Raw genomic sequence first — 27,481 nt, forward strand, 5'->3', positions numbered from 1 at the left:
ATGGCTGAAACAATTCTTTACCATACTGTGACTCAAATTATCAAGAAGTTGGGTTCAACGGTTTTCCAAGAGATCGGACTGGCATGGGGTGTAGAGGGTGAGCTTCACAAACTTGAAAACACGGTTTCTACTATCAGAGCAGTACTTGCTGATGCAGAGGAGCAGCAAGCCACAAATTGTGAGGTTGCAGACTGGCTCGAAAAGCTTAATGATGCATTTTGTGATGCTGATGACTTGCTCGATGACTTCTCCACTGAAGTTCTTCGGCGCCAAGTTATGACTCAGAACAAAAGGCTAAAGAAGGTACGCAATTTCTTCTCAAGCTCAGCTATCAGTAGTAAGATGACTCGTGAGATTAAGGCCATTAAGGAGAGACTAGATGCAATTGCAGAAGACAGGAAAAAATTTCACCTTATTGAACGACCTATAGAGATGCGAGTTGGGAATACTAAGAGGGAGGAGACTCATTCTTTTGTTCATGCAGAAAGTGTTATTCGGAGGGAAGGTGATAAAAATAATATTGTAGAAATGTTATTGGACAGTAACATTCAAGAGAGTGTGTCGGTGGTTGCAATAGTTGGGATTGGGGGACTAGGGAAGACCACACTTGCAAAATTAGTATACAATGATGAAGTGGTCACTAAATATTTTGAACTTAAGATATGGGTTTGTGTTTCTGACCCCTTTGATGTGAAACTCATTGCACAAAAAATCATAGGTTCTGAAGAAGGTAATGGCCTCCAGTTCGAAGAAGTGCAAAATCAATTGAGGACAAAAATTGATGAAAAAAAATATTTACTTGTATTGGACGACGTGTGGAATGAGAATCGTGAGAGTTGGTTAAAACTGAGAGATCTGTTGAGTGGTGGTTCAAGAGGAAGTAAAATTTTAGTAACAACCTGTAGTGAATTGGTTGCAAACGTTACAGGACAAAATTCACCATATGTCTTAAAAGGCTTGTCTGGGGTGGTGTCATGGTCTTTGTTTAAGAAAATGGCATTCAAACAAGGGGAAGAGTATGAGAATACAAGTCGAGTAATGGTTGGGAAGGAAATTGTACAAAATTGTAAGGGAGTTCCTCTTTCCATAAGGTCTATAGGAAGCCTACTATACTATAAAGATACAAATGCTGAATGGTTGATTTTTAAAAATAAAGATTTGTCAAAAATAGCTCAAGAAGAGGATATTATTTTGCCAATACTAAAGTTAAGTTATAATCACCTTCCTCCGTATTTGAAGAGATGCTTTGTATTTTGTTCCTTATATTTGAAAGATCAAAAGATTGTTAAGCGAGAATTAATCCAATTGTGGATTGCACATGGATTCATTCAGTCATTGTATGAAAATCAACTATTGGAGGATGTAGGAGATTTGTATTTTATGGGTTTATTGAGGAGGTCCCTCTTTCAAGACATTGAAAGAGATGAATGGGGTGAAATAGTAAGTTTCAAAATGCATGATCTGGTCCATGACCTTGCATAATCGGTGGTTAGGCTTGAGAACTCCACTTTGAATTCAGGTGCAAAAACTGTTAATGAAAGAATTCGCCATATGTCATTTGGTTCCTATTCATCATGGAAAATTCCAACCCACTTGGTGAGAGCTAAGAAGTTGCGAACATTTATTTCGAAGAATACATATTTAGGACCCAAAGTTTTTGAAATGACTATTTCAACTTTTAAATGTTTACGTGTGTTGATTGTGTCCAACACGTATTCGATAAATACCGTGCCAGATTACATAAGCAAGCTAAAACATTTAAGGTATCTTGATCTTAGTGGTACTGATATCAAGGCTCTCCCAAAATTCCATAAGCAAGTTACAAAATTTGCAGACTCTAAAACTGAATAGATGTTTCCATCTTGAAGAATTGCCAAGAGATATTAGAAAATTGGTCAGCCTTACGCATTGTCACAACCTTGACCGTAATGCAGGTTGTGAACATAAAACAGAACAAAGAAATACTCATATTCAGAAATGTCTGACCGAGCCCTGGAATACTGTTCAAAATTTTAGATAAAACTTTAATACTCAAGGCTGATAATAAGAAAATCCCTTATTTCAAAAGTCATTTTAAATAAAGTACCCTGTCCCAATATTATCTGAAAATATAAAAGTAGGTTTCATAATTAAAATCTCATAACCCTTTAATTACAACATTTTAACACGATTTGTTTTGAAAAAAAATAATTATAAATATACATGTTGGACTCAAAATATACATTTCTCATTTATACAAAGATATATAACCAATTAGAATCCAACATCCATCCATGGCTATGGAGGAATTCCCTCTACGACCTCTTGTCCATAACCCGAAAAAAATGTATATATAATAGGAATGAGTAACCACAGCTCAGCAGGAAATGCCTAACCACCACTCCTTAATACCCCCATGAATCCAAACAAAGAATAGGAATCAGAGAAAGAGTTATGCAAATCAGGGAAAAAATAATCATCACATCATCATGCTGTCTCACAAAACAGTCAACACAGAAGAATATGAAGTACTATATACATAGAGTCTAAACTATTTCTCTTATTACAACGTTCTATACAAAGAATCACATTTCTCATTATCACAACCATCAGTCTAAAGGTATGCCCCTGTACCGTGAAAAGACTACCCCTCTATTAATACCTAAGGAACCCTTTAGTATTAATGATTTACTGTACCTATACAAAATGATAACCACTCATGTCTAATCATAAACACAAACAGAGAATATTCATCTCTATTACTTCATAATTACCACATTCTTTCCTGTCAATATCTTAGCTGGTCCTATGCTATGCTAGGAGAAAAATAATCACAATATCACATTTATAAACCAAGTCATGAATGGATATGCCATGCAATGGGTGCAATGTCATGCGATGTCGCTCCCCATTTTTTTTCAAAACCATTTCCATCATCATTTCCAAACATTTAGTGAACCTGTCCCATGGCAACTCCATGGCGGCACGAAAGGAGGATTGGCCATTGTCCCTGACCCATGGCAACTCCATGACGTCATTTGGGGCCCAGGTAACTCAACCACACTAAGGCGATCTCCCTAGTCCCCTCTAGGCCTCACTAACGCCGCGGTCCCTAGGCAAATCCTAGGCGGCCAGGTTTTTCCCAGACTTTAGTTCAAAACATTTCCCCAAAAAAATTCAGTTTGCTTTACATTCAAAACTCCTCCTTAACAAATCAGGTTTGTCCCATTGCTTCCCAATGTAATGCATGATTGACACATGCTTCACAATATTATAATACCACATCATTACTCACATCAAAATCCAATTCTATGGACACACTATGGCAGCAAATTTATCATGGCAGCATGTTTCATGGACAATGTATCATTCAGTTTTTGAATATTAATACAACACCAAACATAAAACAAAACAGCCCATAATTGAAGTGAACTAAATATATAATTTCCAGCTTGTCAAACAATAACAATACAACCATTGTGATTACTAGAATTTCAGTTTTAGGCATATAAACGCCAACAACATTTTAAGAGCTCAAATTCCATATTTAAAACACATAACACATCATTTCTGTCTATGCTACAAAATTTCAGATTTTTATTATACAACATGCTTGTAAAGAAAGCCTAATTCAAGTCATATAATGGTTCAATTTAAAGGATTTAATTCACAAGGAAACAAAGGGTGTGAGGGTTAAAACAACCCCTACTAGTTGTTAGCAATTCATATGCAACTTGTTACCTCCATCTTCAAAACTTCATAATAATTTCAATTCTATGTCAAATTGAGTGATTCCAAAGCCTAATGAAAGCTTAAACAATGTACTTTGAAAGTGTCAATTTAGTTTAACAAAATCCCTTCCCAATTGGAACAGTGTTGACCCAAAATTTCGAAATAAAATCTGCCCAAAAACTGATTTCCAGCCTGTAGCTTCCATTTTTGAAAAATCATAAAAATTTCAATTCTCATCTAAATTGAGTGAATCTAAAGGCCACTGAAAGTTCAAAGACTATATTTTCAAGATAAAATTTTACTTCACCAAAATACCTTACCATTTAAAGCAGGTTTGATGAGAAAAACTCAGACAGAATCTGCCCCAACCCAAAATTTCCACCAAGAACGCTCTAACTTTAGAAATTCATATTAAATTCATTGCTCAACCAATTTATGTGAAACCAATTCTCAATGAAAGCTAATTAACTATATTATCAGAATATCAAATCATCTCTAAATGATAGTTTACGAATTTACAGGAATTTGAGCAAAACAATAGCATGTAATTTCAGCCAAACAGTTTCAGCATGCTTTAGTTTAATTTTTATACACTTTTCAACTTAATTTGAAAGAGATTAACTCACTAAAGGTAAAGGAATTGAGGGTTAGACAATCCTACCTCAAGGGAGCTCAAACCCTAGGAACAAACACCTCAAAGCTATCTCAATGATAGATCGAATCACCAAACGGATGAAGAAAATTGAAGAACACTCCATTGAAGCACAATTAAGATCCTCCTCTTTTCAAGGCACTTTCTAAACCCCATGGATTAAGGAATGGTCTCAAATAATATATCAATGGAGACCTCATTTCCTCTAGCTCATTTTTCATTCACACCTCACCATCAAACTCTCACCACAAGTCTCTCAATTCTGAGCTTCAAAAACTCCTCTAATGGAGGACAAAGATGGACGAAGGAAGAAGGCAACTACAGAGACTAAATCCCAACCCACCTTCTGCATAAATGTGTTATACAAGGTAAGTTAAATGAATGTCATGTGGTGTCCATGTGTCAAGCCCACCATGAGTCAAATGTGTGACCATGATAAATGACCAAAATGTCCCCACCTCTTCACTTAATTACCAAAATGCCATTACAATCCTCAAATGACCATTCCACCCTTATGAATAAAAAAAATGACATCCAAGATAATTATTTTTCAATTAAGGAAATAAGTCCAAAACCCAAAAATCCTGGCGTGGGACCCACATGAGTCGCTCGGCCCAAAAATCCAAAAACTGTCTAAATGATTCCCGAAGCATATCGATGCATCCCGAACTGAACAAAACATTTCAGATCATTGTAAAACCTTTGTGACACACAATCACAAACATGGCACATAACCCAAAGTAATGAAATAATCACTTATGCTAAAATGAGAAATGCCCGAAAAAATTAAAAAAGTGATGGACATCACAGTCTACCCTCCTTAAAAAGATATCGTCCTCGAAATCTACCCTCCTTAAAAAGAAAAGATGATGTGCCTATCACACTCACAAAATTTGGCAGGAACTCTAACCAGCATCACCACACAATTTGCAGAGCCTATAGACTCACATCATACAATAGACACAACAGTCTACAAAATCCCCTCCAACTCTCCAGATACTAACGAGGAAAAGTGGATACAAACTCTCGTGATAAAATGCATCTACTGCCAACAGACTCTAATCTGCGAATCCAAAGCTTGATAAGTCTGTGCCCTCAAGCAACAATGGATTCGAATCCCACAAAACCGAGCTAGCTCAAATCATAACTGTCAAGATACTCATAACATTATTCCTGATGTCTACTCTTATCACCAGTTAAGGTAAAATCAATCTCTAGCATCAATCAGTCCTTATTAACAACCGGTATTCAACCGAAATGCAAGTCAATTAAATGATAACCCAAAATATCACCATATTATTCTACTATCGTCACCATCCTTATCCATATTCCAGAATTTATAATCATGACATTCTACAAAATTTAGAAATCCATAACACAATCCCCGAATACCAATGTGGCAATCCACCAATCCAGCATAACATCAATGAAAAAAACTGCCAATCCTCAATCATCATAATCATGAAAGGATACACCATACTATGATTTGCTAATCAAACTAGCAACTAGTGTCTGTTAACACATACTCAGAAGAATAGTAGCCTTGTCGGCGTCTAGAGCCTGCCCACACATACTCGTCAGCATGGTAGCATAGTCGGCAACTATTGTCCGCTCACAACGTCCTCATACGTAATGTGACATCACCAATGCCTAATACAATCCCATCACACACCCTTTTCCTGAGACACCTATGACGTCACCTGAAACCATAAGTGTCTCCCATGACACACCAACCGTCATCCTTGTCAGTGTCTTGAAATTGCGTTTAGAGCCGGGTATGGTCCACAATGTCCGGTCGGTCCATTTGTCCATCCCATGCCCAAACAACAATTGCATTATCACTAACCCACTTTCTTCGAATCACAAGTCACAAAGACTCAATTCTGCAATCAAAAACTTTTCTAACATCAGGATCCAACTCTGGACTCCTTACTACTAATCACACCTGAACGTTCCGCTGTTACATGAATGAAACACCCACATATGCTAAACACTAATCAGTGCACATCAAAACTATATCCTCATTGGTAGATACTCACAATGCCAGCTAAGTCGTGTCCAATGAGGACATCTGACAACGATGCAAAATGCCATGATACTCACACATGCTTATGCTGATAAGCCATCCACAAACGACAACGCTATTGGCATCAGTCTTACCACTCATTTCCCAGACCTCTAAGTGCTTGAACTTTCTTATGAGGTGACATACTACAGCAAAATAAAAGTCAACAACAATGACACTATCCACAGTCCCAAACTGACTCACATGGATACAAGCCGTTAAACATATAACATGCTTCATCTTTAAACAATTAAACAATTATTACGTAAGCACATAAGCATGCTTGCAAAGCCCAAACCAAATAAACACATAGCCACTTAGGCAGGTAAGCATGCTTGCAAAACAAGTAACAAGTAAGCACATAAGCATGTGAGAAAACACAAACTAGAAAACCCTTAACCGTAGACAGACCACTACCCGTCGTCCCTAGGTTAGATGAACCATGCTCTGATACCATTTTTGTCATGACCCTTGACCGCAATCTATGTTGTGAACATAAAATAGAACAAAGAAATACTCATATTCAGAAATGTCTGACCGAGCCCTGGAACATTGTCCAAAAATTTTAGATAAAACTTTAATACTCAAGGCTGATAATAAGAAAATCCCTTGTTTCAAAAGTCATTTTAAATAAAGTACCCTGTCCCAACATTATTTGAAAATATAAAAGTAGGTTTTATAATTAAAATCCCATAACCCTTTAATTACAACATTTTAACACGATTTGTTTTGAAAAAAAATATTTACAAATATACATGTTGGTCTCAAAATATACATTTCCCATTTATAAAAAGATATATAACCAATTAGAATCCAACATCCATCCATGGCTGTGGAGGAATTCCCTCTACGACCTCTTGTCCATAACCTGTAAAAAATGTATATATAATAGGAATGAGCAACCACAGCTCAGTAGGAAATGCCTAACCACCACTCCTTAATATCCCTATGAATCCAAACAAAGAATAGGAATCAGAAAGGGAGTCATGCAAATCAGGGAAAAAATAATTATCACATCATTATGTTGTCTCACAAAGCAGTCAACACAGAAGAATTTGAAGTACCATATACACAGAGTCTAAACTATTTCCTTTATTACAACATTCTATACAAAGAATCACATTTCTCATTATCACAACCATCAGTCTAAAGGTATGCCCTTGTACCGTGAAAAGACTACCCCTCTATTAATACCTAAGGAACCCTTTAGTATTAATGATTTACTGTACCTAGACCAAATGATAACCACTCATGTCTAATCATAAATACAAATTGAGAATATCCATCTCTATTACTTTATAATTACCACATTCTTTCTAATCAATATCTTAGCTGGTCCTATGCTATGCCGGGAGAAAAATAATCACATTATCACATTTATAAACCAAGTCATGAATGGATATGCCATGCAATGGGTGCAATGTCATGTGATGTCGCTCCCCATTTTTTTCCAAAACCATTTCCATCATCATTTTCAAACCGTTAGTGAACTCGTCCCATGGCAACTCCATGGTGGCACGAGAGGAGGATTGGCCACTGTCCCTGACCCATGGCAGCTCCATGACGTCATTTGGGGTCCAGGTAACTCAACCACACTAAGGCGATCTCCCTAGTCCCCTCTAGGCCTCACTAACGCTGTGGTCCCTAGGCAACTCCTAGGCGGCCGGGTTTTTCACAAACTTTAGTTCAAAACATTTCCCCAAAAAAATTCAGTTTGCTTTACATTCAAAACTCCTCCTTAACAAATCAGTTTTGTCCCATTGCTTCCCAATATAATGCATGATTGACACATGCTTCACAATATTAGAATACCACATTATTACTCACATCAAAATCCAATTCTGTGGACACACTTTGGCAGCAAATTTATCATGGTAGCATGTTTCAAGGACAATGTATCATTCAATCTTTGAACACTAATACAACACCAAACTTATAACAAAACAGCCCATAATTGAAGTGAACTAAATATATAATTTCCAACTTGTCAAACAATAACAGTACAACCATTGTGATTACTTGAATTTCAGTTTTAGGCACATAAACGCCAACAACATTTTAAGAGCTCAAATTCCATATTTAAAACACATAATACATCATTTCTGTCTAAGGTACAAAATTTCAGATTTTTATTATACAACATGCTTGTAAAGAAAGCCTAATTCAAGTCATATAATGGTTCAATTTAAAGGATTTAATTCACAAGGAAACAAAGGGTGTGAGGGTTAAAACAACCCCTAAGAGTTAACAATTCATACGCAGCTTGTTACCTCCATCTTTGAAACTTCATAATAGTTTCAATACTATGTCAAATTGAGTGATTCCAAAGCCTAATGAAAGCTTAAACAATGTACTTCGAAAGTGTCAATTTAGTTTAACAAAATCCCTTCCCAATTGGAACAGTTTTGGCCCAAAATTTCGAAATAAAATCTGCCCAAAAACTGATTTCCAACCTGTAGTTTCCATCTTTGAAAAATCATAAAAATTTCCATTCTCATCCAAATTGAGTGAATCCAAAGGCCACTGAAAGTTCAAAGACTATACTTTCAAGATAAAATTTTACCTTACAAAAATACCTTACCATTTAAAGCAGGTTTGATGAGAAAGACTCGGACATAATCTGCCCCAACCTAGAATTTCCAGCAAGAACACTCTAACTTCAAAAATTCATAGTAGATTCATTTCTCAACCAATTTATGTGAAACCAATTCTCAATGAAAGCTAATTAACTATATTATCATAATATCAAATCATCTCTAAATGATAATTTACGAATTTAAAGGAATTTGAACAAAACAGTAGCATGTAATTTCAGCCAAACAATTTCAGCATGCTTCAATTTAATTTTTATACACTTTGCAACTTAAATTGAAAGAGATTAACTCACTAAAGGAAAAGGAATTGAGGGTTAGACAATCCTACCTCAAGGGAGCTCAAACCCTAGGAACAAATACCTCCAAGCTATCTCAAGGCTAAATCGAATCACCAAACGGATGAAGAAAATTGAAGAATACTCCATTGAAGCACAACTAAGATCCTCCTCTTTTCAAGGCACTTTCTAAACCCCATGGATTAAGGAATGGCCTCAAATAATATATCAATGGAGACCTCATTTCCTCTAGGTCATTTTTCATTCACACCTTACCATCAAACTCTCACCACAAGTCTCTCAATTCTGAGCTTCAAAAACTGCTCTAATGGAGGACAAAGATGGACGAAGGAAGATGGCAACTACAGAGACTAAATCCTAACCCACCTTCTGCATAAATGAATTATACAAGGTAAGCTAAATGAATGTCATGTGGTGTCCATGTGTCTATGTGTCAAGCCCACCATGAGCCAAATGTGTGACCATGATAAATGACCAAAATGTTCCCACCTCTTCACTTAATTACTAAAATGCCATTACAATCCTCAAATGACCATTCCACCCTCATGAATAAAATAAATGACATCCAAGATAATTATTTTTCAATTAAGGAAATAACTCCAAAACCCAAAAATCTTGGCGTGGGACCCACACGAGTCGCTTGGCCCAAAAATCCAAAAACTGTCTAAATGATTCCCGAAGCATATCGATGCATCCCGAACTCAACAAAACATTTCAGATCATTGTAAAACCTTTGTGACACACAATCACAAACATGGCACATAACCCGAGGTAATGAAATAATCACTTATGCTAAAATGAGAAATGCCCGAAAAAATTAAAAAAGTGATAGACATCACAGGCATCTTGAGTTTGACCAGTGTCTTAAGTTGAACGGCATGCTGCCATGGGGATTGGGCCAGTTGAAGTCTCTTTTGACATTAACAAGGTTTGCAGTGGACTCAAGTAGCCTGTTGAGTGAATTGCAAAGCCTAAACAATCTATGTGGAAGCTTTACTATTGAAATTCTTGGACGTAGGGACTCAAGTAGCCGCCAGTGTTTAAAAAATGCAGCAGCAGAGGGAGCTGAGGGAACGAACTACTTGGAGGCTAAAAAACACCTTAAGTCGTTGATATTATGTTTTGATAGGGTTGATCACGATGATGACGAGTTATTATTGGAATCCCTCCGTCCATACCCAAATCTGAAGGAGCTGAAAATAGAGTATTATGGGGGAATGAGTTTCCCAAGTTGGATGATGATGGTTGACAAAGTTTGCTTATCCCTCCCGAATCTCGTCATAATTACTATAGACAGCTGTGACAAATGCAAACATCTTCCACTATTTGGGCAACTTCCTTCTCTCCAATTTCTCTGTCTTTCTTTTATGTATTCCTTGGAGTACATAGACAACAATAGTACTGGCAGTGGTGGTGAGGTGTCCCTCTCTTCTTTCCCCTCTTCTTCATCTTCAATAAGAAGATCAGAACAAACACCAACACCAACACCAACATTCTTCCCATCCCTGAAAGAACTCCTACTCCATCCAATGCCTAATTTGAAGTGATGGTGGAGAGAAGCAGTAGAAGAAGAAGCAACAACAAGTAGTGCAACTCTACTGGACCAACAGAAACATCAACAACAGCATTATTGGCTCCCATCATTTCCTTCTCTTTCCAAATTAAACATCAAACATTGCCCTAATCTGACATCAATGCCTTTTCTGTAACCATGTCTTGAACAACTTCATCTCAAAAATGTCAGCAACAAGCTAGTTGAACAACAGTTAATGATGACAGTGTCCCCAGTTGCAACCATGTCATTGTCCTATTCATCTTCTTTGCTTCTTCATCTTTCCAAATTAAAGACTCTATGTGTTGTCAACATTCAGGACCTAGTTACTTTGCCAGAGTGTATAGGCGACCTCACATCTCTTGACCGACTTTTCATTGACAATTGCCCCAATTTGACGTCATTGCCCGAAGGAATGCGACGGCTTGCTGCATTACAACAACTCATAATTACATCATGCACCGACGTTTTATATGATAGATGCCAGAAAGAAACCGCGGACGATTGGCCAAAGATTGCTCACATCCGAAATGTTTATATTGCATAATTTCTTCTGTGGCATACAAGGTAAATCCTTTTTTATCTGAAATTTTTTTAAGACCATAAAACTCCATCTTATTGTTCTATCTTCCTCCTCATTGTCAATCTCTTCATTTAAGTTCAATAGATATTTTGTGGGACAGGTACAGACTCGGTAATGTTTCCATGTATGGATTGAACTGATATAAAAATATGAAAATGATCGTTTTAGCCTTCTTAGGCTAAGAAATTATTCCAAATAACCATATTGCTTTATTTGCATATAACCCCCTCTCTAACCCTTATCTTTGTGCTCTCTAGTATTTCTTTCTTTTTTATTTTTTATTTTTTATTTTACACTCTTTAAGACGTATTTTTGAAGAGAAATATATTAATACTCATATATATGTATATATGTTTTGCGTTTGTGCAACTTCCATGAATGTAGATATAGAAAGGAGATAATATCATTGAAATTGTCCTTTTACCATTATCTTATTTCTCATTTTGACCCTCTCACGAAATGTCAAATGTTCTGTTTGTGCTGGTGTTATGGGGTACCTTGATGAGCACATAATTGGATTTTGTTTAATCTCAAAGGTGAGACATTTCATTAGCTTATTTATTTTATTTTATTTTTTTCATGTAAGTTCTATTCACAGGCTTGCAAATTTTTTACATTCTTTTCTACAATGACAACTATTTTTTACAAATTTTGTCTCTAACGTAATAAAGTTCCACCTAATGAATGATTCTCTTAATTGTTGGGAAACAAATTACAGAGAGGAAACAAATTACAGAAAATTGTGAAGGCCAAAGAAAAATATAAGGATGGCTATTGCCGAGAGGAAAAAAATGTAAGGATAGCTGATATAAGGCAGAGACTAGATCACTTTCCCTAAAACAACATTGGCTCCAGTTTTTATTGTATGCCTTACAACATTGGCTCCAGTTTTTTGTCATTATGTCCTTGCCATTTAACCTTGATCATCCTACTTTTGATCACAATTCACGTGGATCTTTAACTGGGATGTTCCCTTTGCTTGCTAGAAATTTTTTACATTTTTATTCCCGTTTCAGATTAGGACCCTTCTTGCATATTGAGATGAAGTTCTGCAAATTTACAGGAAGAAACATGGTAGAAGCAGCCAAAAGGACAATTACGAAAACCAGCGAGCATGATCCAGCCTCAAAGCAATTGGCCAAGGCTATTGGGATGAGTGTTAGTAGTCTAGATACAATTTTGCCCAATGGAGGTGATCAAAGCAAAAGATTAAGCTTGTAAGACCTGATTCAGGTAGTTATACATTTTGTTTTCCATTTTTCTGCCTGCTTTCCATGAAGGTTTTTTTTTTATTTTCTCTTTGGAGCAAAGATAATCAATCCAGAGGGAGAATATAATCTGCGAACATATGTTTAGTGGTGGATGAGACAAGCTATTACTGGGGCAATAGCAAACAAGTATAGGATGATCAGATTACTGGTAAGACACTTTACGAATGAACAGATTTTTTTTGAATTGTGTTATCCAACTAAATTATAACGATTTTCGTCCCAAGAGATTGCAGTTGTGAACATGAATGTTTCAACTATTGTACTTGTTTTCGAAAGAAACTGAGGTCCAATTTCCAACTATTGTAAATTTTTCTCACTATTGTTTATTGATTAACAAAATTCTAAGATGCAAACTAAATGAAGTGAAACATTTTTACAGTTTTATTATGCAGTTTCTATGCCAGAGTGGATAGGCAACCTCACATCACTTGAATAACTTCCTGTCAGAAATTGACATCACTGCCCATTAGGATTCGTCAGCTCACTGCATTACAACTCCTCAGAATTACATCATGTGCCGACATGTAATATGATAGATGCCTGAAAAAAACAGGGGAAGATTGGCCAAAGATCGCTTGCATCCTATGTTTATATTGAATAACCTCTGTGGCATACAACTATACAAGGTAAATCTTTTTTTATCTGAATTTTTTCAAGACCATAAAACTCCATCTCATTCTTCTCTTTTGCTATTCATTGTCACTCTCTTTATGTAAGTTCACTTGATCTTTTCATGGGATATGTAACGACCCTAAACTGATACCATTTAAAAAAAAAAAAAAAAATTCGGCATGACTTCCGCTAAAAGGGGTCCTACGACAACCTGCTTAAATGCATAAAAATGCAAATAATACATTCCAGCATCCCTTTCATCCATTTATCTAGCCTCAACATAATTCATCTCACGGTGGAGCATCCACATACCATAAAATCCAAATATCGTGATTACAGTCCCAACAATACATGGTTAAGATTTAAAGTCCATGTCTTACAACGTTTAGACCACTTATAATAAAATTACAGCCCATAAATATAATTACAATAACAAGAGTTCCCAAATTTCTATACCAAATATAATAAACTAAGATTTTACAAAAATATGGGACTTAAATACAAAAATAGCAAAACGATCTTCTAATCCAATTTAGGCCTGTGGTGGAACGTCATCTGCCACTTCTTTCCCATTTCTTGAAAAAAATGTTAAATAAAAAGGGGTGAACAAAATTGCTCAGTAGGTGGTGCCTAAGACACACCTCTTGTATCCCCGTGAATCCAAATAAGGAATAGGACAATAGGAATATGTCGGGAAAGTACAACATTAAATCCAATCTCAGCATACACAATATGATGCTAAGAAATGCAATGCATGCCGATGTCGCTCCCCATTTTCAACATTCAAATCCATAACTTTCAAACTGTTAATATAACCCGCCCTTTGGTGACCCCGCAGTGACACGAGAGAAGGATTGGCTAGTGTCCCTTACCCTTGGTACCCCCGCGGCGTCATTTTGGGCTCAGCTAGCTCAACTACGCTAGGACAATCTCCCTAGTTCCCTCTAGGCTATATTAACACACCGACCCTTTGGTACCCCCGCGGTGACCGGGTTTTCATAAAACATTTTAATCAAAGCTTCTTCTCCAAAATTCCCTTTTTCATTTCAAAATTTTTTTCCCCATTTTCATGCCCAATGACATGCATGAACATTAGATACTTTCTCAAATGCCATGACAAATGAAAGACTTTTATACTATACAATTTAACATGCTTCCATTTAATAATTTCTAATAAGTTACTAACACCATAGGCATGAAAAATTAACACATATACATGCTTTCCACATGGTAAGTTTTAACAAGTTATCAAATACACCAGCATATAAAATCAACATTTTAAGTATGTTTTTCACACAAATCCACATATATACATAATCATGAATTCCATATACAAAACCAATCATTTAGAGGCATTCATCTCAAATTAAACATGTTTAACTATAATTAACAAAGAATAATTCACAAGGGAGCAAGAATCTCATGGATTAGGAACCACTAGATCACTTTTATGCGCAAAACCCCCAATTTTCACCTCAAACCCTCAAAATGATCTCAATTTCGGACTCCCTAGAATAGCCAAAAGCTGAAATTGCTGGTATGGATTTGAAGACCTCGTCGTGGGCTTCAATTTGCCGTAAACGGCACTTAAAAACACTAAGAAATGAGGGAGAAATCAAGGTGCAAGGATTTGTGGCCAAAGAAAAAGAAAAAACGAGAGAAAGAGGGTGGGAGAGTGAACCAACGGGAGAAGAGAGCAATGAGACCATATGTGGTCTCTTTGGCCCTTAATTGGTTTAATGGTGGGTCCCACCATTTTTTTTAAAATTTCTTTTCTCTTTTTCTTTTGCTTTTAAATTACACCACACATACACAAATATATACACATATGCACTTATATTTATAATAAGACACAGACATTACATTCTCCCCAACTTTAAAAGATTTCATCCCTGAAATCAAGACATACCTGAGGAAGAAACAATGCTGGGTACTTGGAGCGAACCTCTTGTTCGAGCTCCCAAGTAGCCCCCTCAACTCCGTGGTGTCTTCAAAGAACTTTCACCATTGGTGTCATCTTGTTCCTCAACACCTTCTACTGTGTGTCAAGGATCTGAACTGGTCCCTCATCGTAGGAAACATCCTCATCAATGTCCACATTAACCCAACTCAAAATGTGAGATGGATCCGGCTCGTACTTCCGTAACATCGATACATGAAAAACATTGTGGACCTTGTCCAACTGTGGTGAAAAAGCAAGTCTGTAGGCAACCTCTCCTACTCGGTCCAAAATCTCAAACGGTCCAATGAATCGTGACGACAACTTGCCACTTTTCCAAAATCTCATCAGTCCTTTCCGTAAAGAAACCTATAGAAAAACGTGGTCTCCTACCTCAAAGGATAGCGGCTGTCTCCGCCTATCCGCATAACTCTTCTGTCGGCTTTGAGCTGTAAGCAATCTCTGTCTGATCAACTTAATCTTCTCAGTAGTCTTAAGAACAATGTCGGGTCCTAAGGCGGCTGTCTCGCCCATCTCAGTCCAACAAATAGGAGACCTACAAGGTCTACCATACAATGCCTTAAATGGAGCCATCTGAATACTCGCCTGATAACTGTTGTTGTAGGCAAACTCAATAAGTGGTAGATGATCTTCCCAACTACCACCCAAGTCAAGCACACATGCCCGAAGCATATCCTCCAAGATCTGGATAGTACGCTCTGACTAGCCGTCTGTCTGTGGATGGAATGTCGTACTCAGGTGCAACGCTGAGCCAAAAGCTGCTTGAAGTCCTTCCCAAAACTTCGAAGTGAACTTGGCAATCCCTATGTGAGACAATGGTTACTGGAACTCCATGCAACCTTACAATATCCTTCACATAAAGTACACCAAGCTTCTCTGCATCATCTGTTACCTTAATAGGCAAAAAGTGAGCCGTCTTGGTCATCAACGATGACCCATACAGCTTCATTGCCCCTCCGTGACCTTGGAAGACCTGTCACAAAATCCATAGCAATATGTTCCCATTTCCACTGCACTACAAGTAATGGTTGCAACAAACTGGCTGGTCTCTGATGCTCGGCCTTCACCTACTGACAGGTAAGGCACTTAGCCATAAACTAAGCAACATCTTTCTTCATCCTGTTCCACCAATACTGGCGTCTCAAATTGTGATACATCTTGGTGCCACCTGGATAAACTGCAAAGCGGGTAGTGTGAAACTCTCGTAAGACGTCCTCACGACAAACCGTGGTAACCACCAACAAACCTCTGAACTGTAGACCCCCATCTGCATGCAAGGCCCAATCTTTCACTGCCTCACCATTGGAGATCAAAGCGTGAATGACATCTAAATCTGAGTCCTGTCTCTGTGACTCAATCACTCGTACAACAAGAGTAGGTTGAGCCACAAGACTAAACAAGAATGTTGGCTCACTGTCAACATCGTCATCAAAACAATACAATCCCATCTCTGCCAAATCCTTAAGCATCTTCCACTTCCGAATAGCCAAACAGGCCAGAGTCTCACGAGATTTCTGGCTTAAGGCATCTGCTACCACATTTGCCTTACCCGGATGATGCTGCAAATTGAAATTGTAGTCCTTTAAGAACTCAACCCATCTTCTCTGTCTGTTGTTCAAGTCCTTTTGGGAGAAAGGGTACCTGAGACTTTTATGATCCGAGTACACCTCGAATCTCTCACCATACAAGTAATGTCTCCAACACTTCAAGGCAAATACAACTGCTGCTAACTCTAAATCATAAGTAGGGTAGTTAAGCTTGTGATTCTTCAACTGTCGAGACCCATAAGCCACTACTCTACCATCCTGCATCAACACACATCCCAAACCATCATGTGAAACGTCACAATAAATCACATAACCCTAGCCACGCTCAGGTATCACCAACACTGGAGCTGTAGTCAATCTTATCTTCAATTCCTGAAAAGATGTCTCACAGGCTTTATTCCAAACAAACTTGATCCCTTTCCGGGTCAAACGGGTCATAGGGGCTGCCAAACGGGAGAAATCTTTCACAAATCTCCGATAGTAACCCGCCAGGCCAAGGAAACTCTGGATCTCAAAAACATTCTTAGGTTGCTCCCAATTCAAAATTGCTTCAACCTTTGATGGATCTACTGACACTCCACCTTTTGAAACAACAGGCCCCAAAAATTTCACCTGCTGTAGCAAAAACTCACATTTCTTATATTTGGCATATAATCGGTGCTCCCGCAAAATCTGTAAAACAATAGTCAAATGGACCTCGTGCTCCTCCCGAGATCGTGAATACACGAGAATGTCATCCACGAAAACTACCACAAACTGGTCCAAGTAATCTTGAAAGACGCGGTTCATCAAGTCCATGAATGTCGCTGGCACATTAGTCAAGTCAAAAGGCATAACAAGGAACTCTTAGTGTCCATACCGTGTACGGAACGCTGTCTTTGGGATATCCTCATCCTTAACCCATAACTGATAGTAGCCTGACCTTAAGTCAATCTTTGAAAAACAACTGGCTCCTCTCAACTGATCAAACAAATTATCTATCCTTGGCAAAGAATACTTGTTCTTGATGGTGGCATGATTCAACTTCCGGTAATCAATGCACAACCTCAAAGAACCATCTTTCTTCTTAGCAAATAAGACCGGTGCGCCCCACGGTAACACACTCGGTCGGATGAAACCTTTCATCCTCAAATCATCAAGCTGTCTCTTTAATTCTTCCAATTCAACTGGTGCTATACGATACGGTGCCATAGAAATCGGCGAGGTACCTGGCATTAAATCAATAGTGAACTCCACTTCTCGGTGTGGAGGCAACTTTGTCAAATCCTCCGGAAACACATCCAGAAAATCATGAACAACTGCAGGATAATCTTCTTCCACAACATCATCTTCTTCGGCTATAAGGCTAGCCAAGAAGTAATCACTACGACTCCGTCCACGAACTCCATAAAATGATGAAATGTGGGAATCACTCCAATCTCCCGTGAAAAAGAAACAGAACAGTCGATCGTGGCACGAAAGGAAGCTAACCAATCCATCTCGAGAATGACATCAAAGCTAGTCATCTCTAAGAGGATAAGGTCAAACACAAAGGTCCACCCAGCTATCACAATAGAACAATCCCGCACAACTCGGCTCAAAGACACTGAAACCCCAATTGGCATATCAACATACAATGCCTGATCCATGAAACTGATCTCTAACCCCGATGCAAGTGCAAATGATGATGATATGAAGGAATGAGATACACCAGAGTCAAATAAAACACGCCCAAGAACCAAACACTAGAAATATACCTTGGAGAATGCAAAAACACGTCCCTGTGGTGCCTGTGCCTGAGAACTGCCAACCTGAACACCTAACCGCTGCACTGACATAGTAGGAGTGTCCCTCCTAACTGGCCGTGAACCCTGAGAAGACATGACAGGCTGTGGTGGTAGTGGTGGTTTGAAACTTGACTGAACTGTAGCCAACTGTGACGGCCTCTACCGTAACCCTCTGCCACTAGTGGTGCCTGCTTCCTGACTCGGACAGTCTCGAATCAAATGGCCCTATTGGCCACACCCATAATAAGCTCTCGATGGCGCAGAAACTATGGTTGAGTTTATAGGACATCTGGACTTGTAATGTCCAGGCTGCTGACACTGAAAACAAACAACTGCACTCTTATCTGAACCAGCTGGCATAAGAGTGGTAGGAGCAGATCGTGCAGACGGCTGCCTCGAAAACTGAGATGAACCACCCTTGTTCCTCATCCCTGAAGGTCCCTTTGGAAATGACCCTGCATTCCTCTTTTGCTTCCATTGTTCTCTTCTTGTATCTTTATCTTTGGCTTCCGCCTCTAGCATCAATGCTCTTTCCACTGCCTCAGAATAAACCTTTATGCCCTGTGCTATTAACAATGGCCTCATCTTGTAGTCAAGTCTGGAGATAAACTTCCGAACCTTATCAACTTCATTACTCACCATCTCTGGAGCACAGCGAGAGAGTGAGGTGAACTTGTTCTCGTACTCCGTCACTGACATATTGCCTTGGATAAGGCCAATAAACTTATCCTTTAACTCCCATCTCTTGGAGGCAGGGAAATACTTCTCATAGAACAGCTCTTTGAACCTATCCTAACTCATCTCTTCAATCTTATACTGATTTGTGACCGACTTCCACCAAAACTTGGCATCCTTTGAAAACTTGTAAGTGGTGAGGATGATTTTCAAGTGATCATCCATCACATCCGTAGAAGTCAATTGAGTTTCAACTTGATCCATATAGTCATCCACTTCCATTGAATCCGCACCACCTTCGAACATTACCGGCATCAACTGAGAAAACCCTTTAATAATCTTGAGACGTTTCTGTGCTGGCGTCCCTTTAACTTGGGTTACAGGTTGTGGTACTGATTGAGGTATCGGCTACGGATGTGTAGCAATTGTAACCCTCAAGGCTCTCTACAACAAGCGATTCAATACTAGTTCCGCTGAACTTTCACCCTCTTCAACGGGCGTTTCCACATTATCCCTCCTTATAGAAATAACTCTTAGGGCTATCAAATCCCTAAGAAGTGTGTCTTCATCAACTAGCTCTGCCGGATTAGAGCTAGAGCTCTCGCCAACATCACCCTTGTTGGCCTAGGGCCAACTTCCCCAGGTTCTTCACGCCTTGACATCGTTCTATAAAACAAAGAAAATGGTTCAATAACGATAACACCAAGGTCCAACCGTGAACAACTCAACATAAAAAGACACTATACTAACACTTAGCATACACATTAATATAAGCATATAAGCACATAAACACGTAAACAAGTAAACAGTTAAGCATGCCTTTTCACGTAGCAAAATACTTTTGCAAATAAGGAATTAACAATGCAAATGACTCCCCAGACAACCCTAGGTAGGCCTGTCATCCTAATGGTTTTCGAACCAAGGCTCTGATACCAAATTTGTAATGACCCTAAACTGATACCATTTTAAAAAAAAATATTTCAGCATGACCTCCGCTAAAAAGGGTCCTACGACAACCTGTTTAAATGTATAAAAATGCAAATAATACATTCCAGCATCCATTTTATCCGTTCATTAGGCCTTAACATAGTTCATCTCACGGTGGAACATCCACATACCATTTAATCCAAATATCATGATTACAGTCCCAACAATACATGGTTAAGATTTAAAGTCCATGTCTTACAACGTTTAGACCAGTTATAATAAAATTACAGCCCATAAATATAATTACAATAACAAGAGTTCACAAATCTCTATACCAAATATAACAAACTAAAATTTTACAAAAATATGGGACTTAAATACAAAAATAACAAAACGATCTTCTAATCCAATTTAGGCCTGTGGTGGAACGTCATCTGCCACTTCTTTCCCGTTTCCTGAAAAAAATGTTAAATAAAAAGGGGTGAGTAAAATTGGTCAGTAGATGGTGCCTAAGACACACCTCTTGTGTCCCCCTGAATCCAAACAAGGAATAGGACAATTGGAATATGTCGGGAAAGTACAACATTAAATCCAATCTCAGCATACATAATATGATGCTATGAAATGCAATGTATGCTGATATCGCTCCCCATTTTCAACATTCAAATCCATCACTTTTAAACTGTTAATATAACTTGCCCTTTGGTGACCCCGCAGTGACACGAGAGAAGGATTGGCTAGTGTCCTTGACCCTTGGTACCCCCGCGACGTCATTTTGGGCCCAGTTAGCTCAACCACGCTAGGGCAATCTCCCTAGTTCCCTCTAGGCTATATTAACACACCGGCCCTTTGGTACCCCCGCGGCGACCGGGTTTTCATTAAACATTTTAATCAAAACTTCTTCCCCAAAATTCCCTTTTTCATTTCAAAATAATTTTCCCCATTTTCATGCCCAATGACATGCATGAACATTTTATACTTTCTCAAATGCCATGACAAATGAAAGACTTTTATACTATATAATTTAACATGCTTCCATTTAACAATTTCTAATAAGTTACTAACACCATAGGCATGAAAAATTAACACATATACATGCTTTCCAGATAGTAAGTTTTAACAAGTTATCAAACACACCAGTATATAAAATCAACATTTTAAACATGTTTTTCACACAAATCCACATATACACATAATCATGAATTCCATATACAAAACCAAATTATTTTAGAGGTATTCATCTCAAATTAAGCATGTTTAACTATAATTAACAAAGAATAATTCACAAGGGAGCAAGAATCTATGGATTAGGAACCCCTACCTCACTTTTATGCAAAACCCCCAATTTTCACCTCAAACCCTCAAAATGGGTCTCAATTTTCGGACTCCCTTGAATGGCCAAAAGCTGAAATTGCTGGTACGTATTTGAAGACCTCGTTGTGGGCTTCAATTTGCCGCAAACGGCACTTAAAAACACTAAGAAATGAGGGAGAAATCAACGTGCAAGGATTTGTGGCCAAAGAAAAAGAAAAAAACCAGAGAAAGAGGGTAAGAGAGTGAACCAGCGGGAGAAGAGAGAAATGAGACCATATGTGGTCTCTTTGGCCCTTGATTGGTTTAATGGTGGGTCCCATCATTTTTTTTTAAATTTCTTTTCTCGTTTTGTTTTGCTTTTAAATTACACCACACACACACACACAAATATATACATATATGTAATTATATTTATAATAAGACACAGACATCACAGGACAGGTACAAAAGAATCATTGCTATAAATATATTGTACAAGATTCCACATTTCATTACAAATTCCAACTAAAAACTAGAAATTATCCTCGTATTTCTTTCTTCTATTTTTTTTTTTAATTTACACTCTCTAACACATATTTTTGGATTAAAATATATTTATCTTAATTATATATATATATAGATATACATACATATATTTGTGTGTCTTTTGCTTGTGCTACTTTGATGAATGTAAATGAAGAAGGGAGATGATACCATTGAAATTTCCTTTTACCATTATCTTATTTTTGCTTTTGTACCTTCTCAGGAAATGTCAAATGTTCAGTTTGTGCACGTGTTCTGGGGCAGCGTTATGAGCACATAATTGCATTAGTTTTAGAGTCTTCTTCTTCCTATTCATATTTGTTTAATCTCAAAGGTGAGACATCTTATTAGCTTAAACTTTTTAAAACTTTTTTGAACCAGCTTGTGAACTTTTTACATTTTTCCAGCCATGGTAACTTCATAATTTGGGAAAAACTTTCATATAATCTAACACAATGGAAAATGAAGTGTCATTCTCTTAATTGTTGGGTTAAAAAAAATTTGTGCAAATTGTTAAAGAGAGAAAAATATCTGGATAACTGATTCAAGACGGACTAAATCACTTTCCTTCAAACAATATTTACTCCAGTTTTCATGGTATGCATTACCTTACAACAACTTTGCCTGTAAGAAATGATGAAACTAGGTCCATACACTGTGTCTACTAGAATTATCCACTAACAACTCTTTTGCTGGACTGACCATTTCCAGGTCTTCGTTAATTTATGCCAGAACTCACTGTGTATGACTAACAGATAAAAGGTGCATCAATAGACAAACTCGCAATCTTCTGATTTTAGGGAGTGAGTGGTTGCCGCTAGTATTTACTACTTGGTTTCTTCCACTCCTAAGCTACTAGAGTTAGCTTCTGACATATATATATCTTTAGCCATTTCTAAATATCCCAAAAAAAACCATGATCTTTTAGCTACATTGAACAATTTAAAACTAGTTGATCATCATAACCTAAACCACAATTCACATGGCTCTTTAATATGAGGCTTTGTTTTTTTCCAATTGCTTGATAGAAATTTGTAGCTTGTTTTGTTCAGCATATTAGTATGAAGTTTCTGCAAATTTACAGCAAGAAACAGGGTGGAAGCAGTCAAAAGGGAGATTACAAAAAACTATGGAACATGAGCTGCCAGAGACAAAATTTTGTGTACTCGAGATGAGTCAGCAAGAATCAGAGATTAAGGTTACAACACCTGATTCAGATCAGGTCACTATACATTTTATTTTCCACTTTTCTGCTTGCTTTATATTAAGACTTTTTATTTTTTATTTTTTATTTTCCTTCCCATGTTGCAGGAAGGAGCAGGGATATTCAATTCCGATAGGGAATATAAGTTGTGAACATATGTTTAGTGCTGGAAGAGACAAGCTATAACCAGGAAAATAGAAAACGAGTCCAAGATGATCAGATTACCTGTAAGACATTTTACTAGTGAACAAATTGTTTCAAATTGTAACGCCACGCAATTTTGATTTTTGAAGGAGTTACTTGTGACTTGTGAGAGTCTCTTATTATGTATTGCCTTGCTATCAGGAAGTACAGAGAGCTACTTAGAAAGCTTACGATGTGGAAAGGGATGATGAGATTGTAAACAAAGCTTTAGCAGCGGTCAACAAAGCAGCCAATGCAGCTAGAGTTACTGCTGTGAAGGGTTGATCCACAGTCACTTGAATGACTTTACATAAATAAATTGGTCATCCAGACTTGCAACTTCGTCGGAATCTTTAAACAGAGCCACTGTCTATATATCAACTATGGCTTTTATGAGTAATGTGGCCCTCAAATGTGCTTTAAACATTCACGTTTTTCTTCTGCAAACTCACCTAAGCAAGAAATGGAATTGTTTAACACACACTTGCATTTTTTTTCTTTCTTTCTAAAAATAAACATATATGCCTTGCTGCGTAAATCGTTTAGATTTCTTTGTTTTTGTTAATTGATTGTGGATCATGTTCTTCTATGCAAATGCCCTCAAAATTGGTCCATTTGGTGCTATAGCCTTCTTTGCCTTGATTTTTTTGATTTTTCGTGGAAGAGTAGATGGATGATGTTGATGCAAAAATGGAACCAGAGTGATTATCCAGCTGATTGCATTAGTTTAGAGGAATGCGTGGAATTTTTAAGACAAAGTCTAGTCCTCATGTTATTGTATATAAAGTTTGCTGGGATTTTTATGATTTCTGAAATATCTAATGTCAGTGTAGGTGTTGGGAAATCCCAATCCCAGAGAAAGTCTCTGTCATTCAATGAAGTCCTCCTTCATATGGTTGTTTAAAGTTGAAGTTCTGATGCAGCTTATAACACGGATACAACTGATTGTGGTGGAGGAATCAAATGTTGCAAATTGCCTCCGTTTTTCAGCAGATTAGCTCATCGGTTTCAGCAACCGAAGCTCTGAGAGCTCTGGTTTTCCGAGAGGCTGAGGCTGATTTGTCAGTGGAACTTCGTCAATGTCATGGTTGAAGGCGACTGTAAGCCGGTTATACAAGGTAATATCCCGTAATATCATACGCCTAATGGCTTACCCAATATATATGGTACCACATTATATGTCTAATGCTTGGTGTATGTTTTTTCTTGTGGAAGTAGAATGGCTTTCATTAATTACAAAGTTTATAAACTACAGAACAGGCATCTAAAAGTAACTATTACAAAGAAATAAAAATAACTCTATTATTATTATTTATAAATAAATAAATAACAATTACAAAGATAACTATGCATGTATATAAAGGGTATTCCTCCATTGCCTAACAGAAACAATAAGGCCAAGAAGCCTCAGAGCATCTCCAAAGGGGCTGCTATATGGGCTGCTAATTCAAAATATAGCAGGTGAGCTAATTCAAAATATAGCAGGTGAGCTTCAAAATGGGCTCTCTAATGCAATACTATTTGGGTTGCTACATTTTAACTTTGCTATTTTTTATGCCAATTGTAACAAAACGTATAGCAATAGCTATTTTTGTAACTTCCTCCTTTTCTTCCTCGCTCTGTCCGCTATGGGCTTGCCTTTGGGGTTTTTGAGCTTTGTTCTTTCAGCTGCTCTGTGGGTGGGTTCCTCTTTCCTCAATCCTATCGGTCTCTCTCTCTTTCGTTGCCCGACCGTCTCTCTCTCGCTCTCATCCATTTGCAATGACCTCTCTCTCCCTCCCTCTCATCTGCAACAACAGCGATTATCGACGGTGGCTGGGTAAATTCTCAGATCTGTATTTTCTCTTCCCTTCTCATCCTCATATATGTATGTGTGTGTGTATATATATATATATATATGTAGATGTATATTTATACACATGTATTTTTTCTATTGACAAGATTTGGGTTTTCATTGTGCAAATTGGTGGGTTGGTAGTTGGAAAGATTAGGGTTTTCAGGGCTAGCTTATGATTGGGAGAGCTGAAGGCACTTCCTTACTATTTGTTCTATTTTTATTTATTGGGTGTAGTGTTTGGCTGTGGATTTGGGTGGCTCTTGCTATTGAGCACAACTCCATTCTTGTTTGACTTCTCATTTTTATTTTTCATTTATTTATTTATTATGATTATTTTTTTCTCAATCTTAATGGTGCTCCATGCCCATATTCGTATATGATAATTCATCATAGGATGTTTAATTGTTCTTTTATCTATGAATTGTTTTATATACTGTATCATCAAGTGGAAAGAAAATTAGTTTCATCCCCCCCCCCCCCCCCCCCCCCCCCCCCCCCCACACACACACACAGCCACTAAAATACTATAAAGTATAATAACTTCTTTTTTTTTTGGGTAAACTTTGCTAAAAGAAAGTTTCTTTTGTTTAAACATTGCATAAAACTATGTATATATTTTGTGGTTGAATTTTACTCTAAAATACTAAAATAACATTGAAATATATCATTGGTTTTCATGGAAACTATATATTGTATGTCATTTAAACACCAGCACCATCAGTGCAAGGATGTAGAGATATCAGTAAAACAAATGATAGAAAACAAATAATCACCGGAGGAATGTCCTAAAAAAGGATTTCAACTATTATAGCTTCCCTGAAAGAACTACCATGATTGCATTGCTGATTTCCCATTGTTCTGAAATATATATCGTGCAGTGTTAGTGATCTGTTCTGAAGCTAATCTAGATCTTACAGTATTTGTGATTCTTGGAATAATCTAGTGTGGAAGAGAGAATTAGCTTGACAAAATTTTCTCGTGACTTAATAAATAAAAAATTCATTAGTATTTTGTACACTAATTTTAGAAAATATTTTATCAGATTTAACATATTTGAAAATTTCATTCACTAAAAGATTTATAGAGGCTGCCTTTTTCCTTGAGAACATACCCATATAGCTCTCTTGGAGTAGAAACTATACTAACACACAATTAAGGTTTAGTTTTTTCTGTATATATCGTGTAGTGTTTGTGATCTAATTTTGATGTTGTTGCAGAGCTGGTTCAAGCTCTGGCTTCAAATGGAATGCCTTCAGGTTGTTTGTTTTGGAGTTTGGTTAATAACAATGGGCTGGTCTCATCTGATTTCAAGATTTTTACATGTTTGAGCAGGCCTTTGAATAGTTTTGCTGTTGCGCTTTTTTTTTTTTTATTTTTTATTTTGGTATTCTTGACAGTTTTTTGCTGGGGATGTTTCTGGTTTGAGGGAGTTTGTTGCAGAGATGCAAGTTTCTAGACCAAATGGAGTTTGGTTCAGGCTGGTTTTTAATGGACTTTAAGATAAATTTTTTTTAGAGAATAAACCTAGCTCTTGAAAACGTTCCACCGTTTTTGTACTTCTACTTTGTAACAAATTCATTCACGACACCAATGGAGACTGATACCTAGATCTCAGTTGTATTTAATTTCAAGCAAAACTCTAATTACTCCAAAAGTTATTTTTCCCTGTTCTCCTTTTTTAATTCCGCTGTAATGTTTTCCCTCTTTCTGCAGATATTGGTTATCAGTTGGTGCCCAGCCTTCGGACCCTGTCCAACGCCTACTTTTCAGAGTAGGTTTGCTACCCCCTCCACTGATGTTGGCAATGGGACGCAAAGGAGGGCCACAAGACACCCATCCAATAGATCATATAACCGGACGCCATTTGACATTCGAGAAGTTAGACAACACTGACCAATCAAAGGACTCTGAAGGTGATGGAGATGATGATGAAGACAGTGCAACCTCATGAAGCTTATACATCTCTGGTTTCTAAGATTAGTATTGGTAGGATTGATCTGCTCAGATCATTGAAGAGTTGTTTGAACTTTGAAGTTGTGTAGCTCGTGAATAACCCCCAATCTTAAGTAACAGAGCAACTTCCTTTAAGATTTCAGTGCTTAATCCAGATATAGGGCTATGATATATGTTCTGCTACTTCGTCTTGATGCAGAAAGAACTTTATTTTATATTTGTGTTAGCATATATTGGTTTCAATTTTTATCCATTCA

The 27,481-nt window shown here is 37.5% G+C and overlaps 1 protein-coding gene across 1 annotated transcript; it reads left to right on the forward strand.

The window, feature by feature from the left end:
• Positions 1-27,475, forward strand: LOC132301574 (putative disease resistance protein RGA4). Its single transcript, XM_059798816.1, has 7 exons — positions 1-11,437; positions 12,517-13,350; positions 22,271-22,381; positions 23,132-23,269; positions 23,359-23,478; positions 23,597-24,552; positions 26,985-27,475. Exon 1 carries the CDS (start codon positions 1-3, stop codon positions 1,480-1,482), a length of 1,482 nt encoding a protein of 493 aa, XP_059654799.1. The 3' UTR covers positions 1,483-11,437; positions 12,517-13,350; positions 22,271-22,381; positions 23,132-23,269; positions 23,359-23,478; positions 23,597-24,552; positions 26,985-27,475.
• Positions 27,476-27,481: the final 6 nt, after the last annotated feature.

Source organism: Cornus florida, unplaced genomic scaffold (assembly GCF_030987335.1).
Source record: "Cornus florida cultivar Cherokee Brave unplaced genomic scaffold, ASM3098733v1 CherokeeBrave_3.0.0_Hap2_Chr03, whole genome shotgun sequence".
Classification (NCBI taxonomy): Eukaryota; Viridiplantae; Streptophyta; class Magnoliopsida; order Cornales; family Cornaceae; genus Cornus; species Cornus florida.

Bases quoted from the DNA above. Each gene is read 5' to 3' on its own strand.
- LOC132301574 (XM_059798816.1), top strand. From the start codon at position 1: ATGGCTGAAACAATTCTTTACCATACTGTGACTCAAATTATCAAGAAG.